The sequence below is a fragment of the Echinops telfairi genome, unplaced genomic scaffold (assembly GCF_000313985.2).
Source record: "Echinops telfairi isolate 266 unplaced genomic scaffold, ASM31398v2 ScPeMD7_7469;HRSCAF=8507_1, whole genome shotgun sequence".
Taxonomy (NCBI): domain Eukaryota; kingdom Metazoa; phylum Chordata; class Mammalia; order Afrosoricida; family Tenrecidae; genus Echinops; species Echinops telfairi.
The window spans coordinates 976534-982605 of NW_022111373.1; the positions used below are offsets into that span (position 1 = coordinate 976534).

At 37.6% G+C, this 6072-nt stretch overlaps 1 protein-coding gene across 1 annotated transcript in view; it reads right to left on the reverse strand.

The window, feature by feature from the left end:
- Positions 1-6072, reverse strand: part of KDM3B (lysine demethylase 3B) — a 62965-nt gene that overhangs the window by 54808 nt on the left and 2085 nt on the right. The window contains exons 2-3 of the mRNA XM_045285027.1: positions 5329-5442; positions 4168-4273 (exon numbers count right to left, since the gene is read on the reverse strand). Coding sequence (XP_045140962.1) covers positions 4168-4273; positions 5329-5442 — 220 coding nt within the window. The remainder of the gene's footprint in view (positions 1-4167; positions 4274-5328; positions 5443-6072) is intronic.

The window sequence follows — 6072 nt, forward strand, 5'->3', positions numbered from 1 at the left end:
GCCCTTTGTGTTTTGCCTCGGTGTGGTGGGATCAGATGGGGCGGAATTCCCACACTGTGTCCCCAGTGTTGTCCCCTGTAGGGCTATGGGTCAGTGAGGGATATCGTGCCTTGTAGTGGGGCCGGCCATATAGTCTTTTCTGTAGATTGGCTGCTCTGAGCGGGGATATCATCCTCAAGGCTTGGTGGGCCAGGATGTGCTCTAGTCTCTCTTCCTCCCCCTTCATTTGCTCCCGTGTGCTCTGATCAGACATGTCCCTCTCCCTCAGCTGCAGCTTCAGTGCTGTCCTCTGATATAAACCCTTCTGGAGAGAGGGGTAGGTGTCCACATAGTTGGGATTGGGGCCAGGCTCTCGAAATGGTTACACTTCAAGACTTTATCATTATTTGATGTCTTGACTGCTGCTTCCCTGAGCAATGATTGTGAATCCAAGCAAAATGAAATCCTAAACTTCAATCTTTCCTCCATTTACCATAACTTAACAGTCCAGTTGTAAAAATTTTGAATTTCTTTAGAAGGGAGTTGCAATCCATCAGCAAGTCTTCAAGTTCTCCTTGCTTTCAGAAAACAAGGTTGGGTCATCCGCATACTGTAAATTATTATGATGCCAAGTTCTTCTTCATATAGTCAGCTTCTTGGGTTATTTGCTCAGCATAGAGATTAAAGAAATACAGTGAAAAGATACAACCATGATACACATTTTTCCTGATTTTAAACCCATATAGTATTGGTGTGTTCTTGTCATATAACTGCCTCTTCTAGCTAGTCATAATTCCTTATGTGCTGTATTCTAAGGCAGGATTTTATGCCTGTGGCTACAATCCCATTATGGAAGGTTTTCTCTATTATATTAATGGTTAGGATTTGGGTGGAATTAAGATCTGATTTTAGTAGAAGGTGTGAACCAAGTCACACTGTTTCCTTAGAGTAGTGGTTCTCAACCTTCCTCATGCCGCGACCCTGTAATACAGTTCCTCATGTTGTGGTGACTCCCAACCATAAAATTATTTTCAATGCTATGACAAAATAATAACTTACAAATTATTAAGGATTTATGAGGGAAGGGGGAGTGGGGAGGGAGGGGGAAAAATGAGGAGCTGATGCCAAGGGCTTAAGTGAAGAGCAAATGTTTTGAGAATATTGAGGGAAACGAATGTGCAAATGTGCTTTACACAATTGATGTATGTATGGATTGTGATAAGAGCTGTATGAGCCCCCAGGAAAATGATTTATAAAAAAACAAACGAAAAACCCAAAAAATAAAAAATAAATATTTCCTTTAAATGTAAAAAAATATATATTTTTTTCATTGCTATTTCATACCTGTAATTTTGCTACTGTTATGACTCAGGCAACCCCTGTGAAAGGGTCGTTTGACCCCCAAAGGGGTCAAGACCCACAGGCTGAGAACCACTGCCTTAGGGGGTCTCTTTAGACTCTAGTAGAGGGTGTGATTTGAACATCACCCTTTGTTTCCTTGAGGGTATAGTCCGCTAAAAGACAAAACATACCTCCATCAAAGCCATCTCTTTTTCCTGACCACGCTTTGGTAGAAGTAAGAAGACCTAGGCTTTGGACTCTGCATTTGGTTTGCCTTTGCCTAACCTTCAGATTTGGGACTTACCAGCACCCACAACCAAATGAGACATTGCCTTAAAGTTTCAGGAGTTTCTGTGGGGCATTGCAGTGAATCACGAACCAAAGGACTTGAAGGAATGTATTCAGGAAGGAGTAGAGGAAAAATAAAGAATAGCATCTTGGATATTTAGGGCATCTTTAATTTCCCATTCTTTGTGCCTAGTCTGGTATTAATTCTTCTGAAATAAACTATTACCATAGCGTCAGAAGTGGTAACGAGTACCATGAAGTGTTCTGGAATTCTGTTGACTTTCAATGTGATGTAGAGTTTGTTATGATACACTCAGTCAAATACCTTTCTATAGTCAGTAAAACACAAATAAACATCTTTCTGGTCCACTTTGCGTCAAGATCCAACTGATGTCAGCAATACTATCACTGGTGCTATGTCCTCTTCCGAATCTGTCTTGAGTTTCTGTCAGCTTGATCTACTGCTCTAAGCACTGTTGAACTATCTTCAGCAAAATTTATTTGCATTTGATATTAATGATAGTTTGATAGTTTTCAGACTTCTGGGTCATCTGTATTTAGAATGGGCACAAATCTGGGTTTCTTTCACTTAGTTGGCCAATAGCTGCCTCCCAAATTTTTTGACACAGACCAGTTGAATGCTTCTAGTGCTTCAGATGCTTGATGAAACATTTCAATTGATATTTCATCAAGCTGCACTGAAGACATTAATGAGAAGCCAGGCTCAAAGAATTTATGGAAAAAAATTAATGTAGAAAGGGAAAGAAAGCTTAGAAATTAAAAACTAAATGTACTATGGAAATGTACTAGATACTTGCTGTGCACATGAGAAGAATGGGAGGCCCTTCACTAAGGGCACTATTAATAAGTTCAGTGACTGTGGAAGTGATAAATAACCATTTGTATTCTGCAATTTTGCTTTCAAATAACAGTGGGTAGAAAGTTCAATTTATGGGGTGCCAGCCTCTGCACTAATAATAGTCTGAACAAATATAGCACCTGTCTTCCTAGGACCACAGAGCTTCAAAGACATTTAACAGTTGGTAATGCTATCCTGAAATTTCAGCGGGACCTCCAAGATGGACAGTTCCTCTCTCCTTCCCATATGTCTTTGTACACTTAAGACTATATCATTACTTCTGATTATTCTTTCTTGGAGTTATAATTAAGCTTCCTTAATTTTTCTCTGAATATTCACATTCCTACCCATTATTCTGTCCATACTCACTTTTCTTCTACCCTCCTATCAATTTTCCCTCATTTTATTTTTTCTTCCATAACTTTCCTTATTAAATATAATTTTATCGATACTTTCCTCCTCAAATAGATCAGTTTTCCTACCTTTATACCTGTTTAAATTTGTTTTTACCAAAGACACTATTTCACTGAAAACTATGGTTACAATGAAGCCCAGAAAGAAAGTGAAGCAGACATCCCACATGAAGGGAAATAAAAATAAACAGTCTGCCTTCAGTCTAGAATCCTGGGCAAACCTTGTATCTGCACTGAAAAAAGCTTGGTTGTTTCCGTTCTTAAAAATAATATATTATGGGAACTGGAAACAGAGAATCCAGGACAGATGAACCCCTCGGAACCAGTGGTGAGAGTGGCGATACGGGGAGGGAAGAGGAAAGGCAGGGGTACAAAGGGGGAACCCATTACAAGGATCTACATATAACCTCCTCCCTGGGGGATGAACAACAGAAAAGTGGGTGAAGGGAGGCGCCGGGCAGTGTAAGATATGATAAAATAATAATTTATAAATTATCAAGGGTTCATGAGGGAGGGGGGAGGGGGAAAGGGGTTAGGAAAATGAGGGGCTGACTCCAGGAGCCCAACCGGAAAGCAAGCGTTTTGAGAATGATGAGGGCAACGAATGTATATGTGTGCTTCACACAACTGATGTGTGTGTGGACTGTACACTTGATCTTAGCCAAAAGGCCGAGAAGCGATATGTGTGTGGACTGTAATAAGAGTTGTATGAGCGCCAATAAAATGATTTTAAATATATATATATTAATGTGAATTACGTTGTGGAAATGTTACTTTATGAATATACTTTGCATTAGAAGTTGTTATTTATTGGTGTTTAACAAGTCTTTATTCTTTGAGAACCATACACCATAAATTTAATTAGGACGAGTTCCTGATTATATTCCCAGTGCCTTGGCATGTGTCTAGTGCATGTTAAAACCTTAAACAAACAAACAGACAAAAAGAAATTCACTGCAATTGAGTGAACGCTGACTCATAGCAACCCCTTGTGCATTTCCAAGACTGTAACTGTTGAATGGGAGTAGAAAGCCCAAGTTTCTCCTAAAACCCTTAATATATACTTTAAAAATAAAACTTACAATAACTATGTATTATAAAATACAGTATTAAGAGGAAAGCCTGCTTTAGTGAGATCTCATTTGTCCAATCTATCTTAGAGATCTTGTTAACTTGAAATACTCTAACTTTATTCACAAAAAAAGAAATATGTACAAATTCTATCACTCTCAATATTCACCAAACACTTGATTCAGAGTTTAAGACAAATGACTCCTTCTGTCTTACCTCGGCTGAATATCTCTTGTAGTTTTTGGTCACCAATCAAAGCATTAACTGTTTCTCTCAGTGCAGCATGTTCCAAAAGAACCTGGTTTTGGCTATCTGTTCCCATCTGGTAAAGATAAAGGAAGAAAACGGAACATTAAAATGATTATCAATAACACCTAACCAGATGATAAAAATCATACCCCTAAGGAGCTCTGTATCAGCATTTGCCAAAGAATGTTCTCTAGAACTCTACTTTCCATAAGATGCTATGAAAGAAACTATGCATTCAGTCTAGGTTGTAGTTTATATTATAACTTTTTACATAAATAGCATACATAGTAAAAGTTCTGGGAAATCACATAGCAAAAATACCTGTTTTTGCCAGCGTTTTCCCATACTTACTTGACCACAAACAATTTATTCCACATATGTCTTTTTATTTATTTTGGTATTTACTTATCTAACATTCTGAGTGTCTTTAACATATAGAGAGCAAGATTATAAAGATGATTAAAGGAAGGAAGGTTGTTGCCTTTGAGAGGAATTGAGACATATCAACAAGAAATCCACATCAGTACCCCCAAAGAACACAAGTAAAACTCCTCCACACCTCCCACTTTTTACCTATGTCAGCAACATTTCAACTGAGAAACAAATACTTCACTATACAAGAATAAACTAAAAACAACAACAAACCCCACCCCCCCATCTCAACTTTCTACCTTCTTTAAATTCTGAAACTCTTAACTTGGATGTTAGTTTACTTAAGTGACCAACTTTCACTTTCTCCTTGTAACTAAAGATATACCTAAGCTCTGACATTTTTCATGCTGCTTCAACTAGCTCAAATTCCTAGCCTGTTCTGCCACTGACATAATATGAGCCCCTTCAGACTTTAATTTACAGAACCAGTCACCTTAAGGAAGCCACTTCTTCTATGAAGACCCTTAGAATTATGGCCCTAAATTTTAGGTGAAGTGGGGGGGGGAGTGTACAAAGATGAAAGAAGCTTTAGCTACTAAATGTACTTTTCAAGGGAGTACAGAAACTGTAAAAGCTATATGGAAACGATTAGAGGAAAGTATCGATTTCAATACTAAAAAAAATCCCATATATTTATCAACAAAGAAATTACCAAGGAAAAAATAACAAGCTCAGAACTGGAGTACTTTTCTGTACCTGGAACAGATGTAATCCATTAGCATCTGACAAGAAACGAAGCTCTCGGTCCAAAAGGTATTCAACTGGAACCACAGAACCCAAACCCAGCTTATCTACTAAGGGAGTGAAAGTCTGTGAAATACAGTGAAAATAAATTAATTAGAACTTGCAAAAGAAAATAAATTCTAATTCAATTGAATCTCTAACACTGGAGAAAATATCCATCATCCATATTGTTTACGCTGGTAAATATAAACTAAAACATTCTCAACCTGCTATCTGTCCCTCAAATAATCAAAGGAAGGAAACTAGAATAGAAAGTCAGAGCAATAATCTTATTTTATGGCCAAAAAGGACAAGAGGAATAGGAAATTCCTCAATCTCTCTAGAGACCTGACTAATTTTGCCAGGCTTTAAGGAGGATAAATTATAGTCAATTCTCAGAATAAAGAGTTATACTTTCATTATCTCTAAAGTGCCTGACATTTTGGTGAGGTTTCTAAAATAATCATATAAATACTAATCACACGTATGAGGACATTTACACATTTAAAGACAAAACAGTGGGTGAAGGGATACAACAGATAGTCTAAGATACGAAATGATAATAACAATATATAATTGATCAAGGATTCACAAGGATAGGAGGGTGGGGAGGGAGGGGGAAAAAAAGAGAAGCTTATACCAAGGGCTCAAGTAGAAAATGTTTTGGAAATGATGATGGCAACATATGTACAAATATGCTTGATATAATTGATGTAT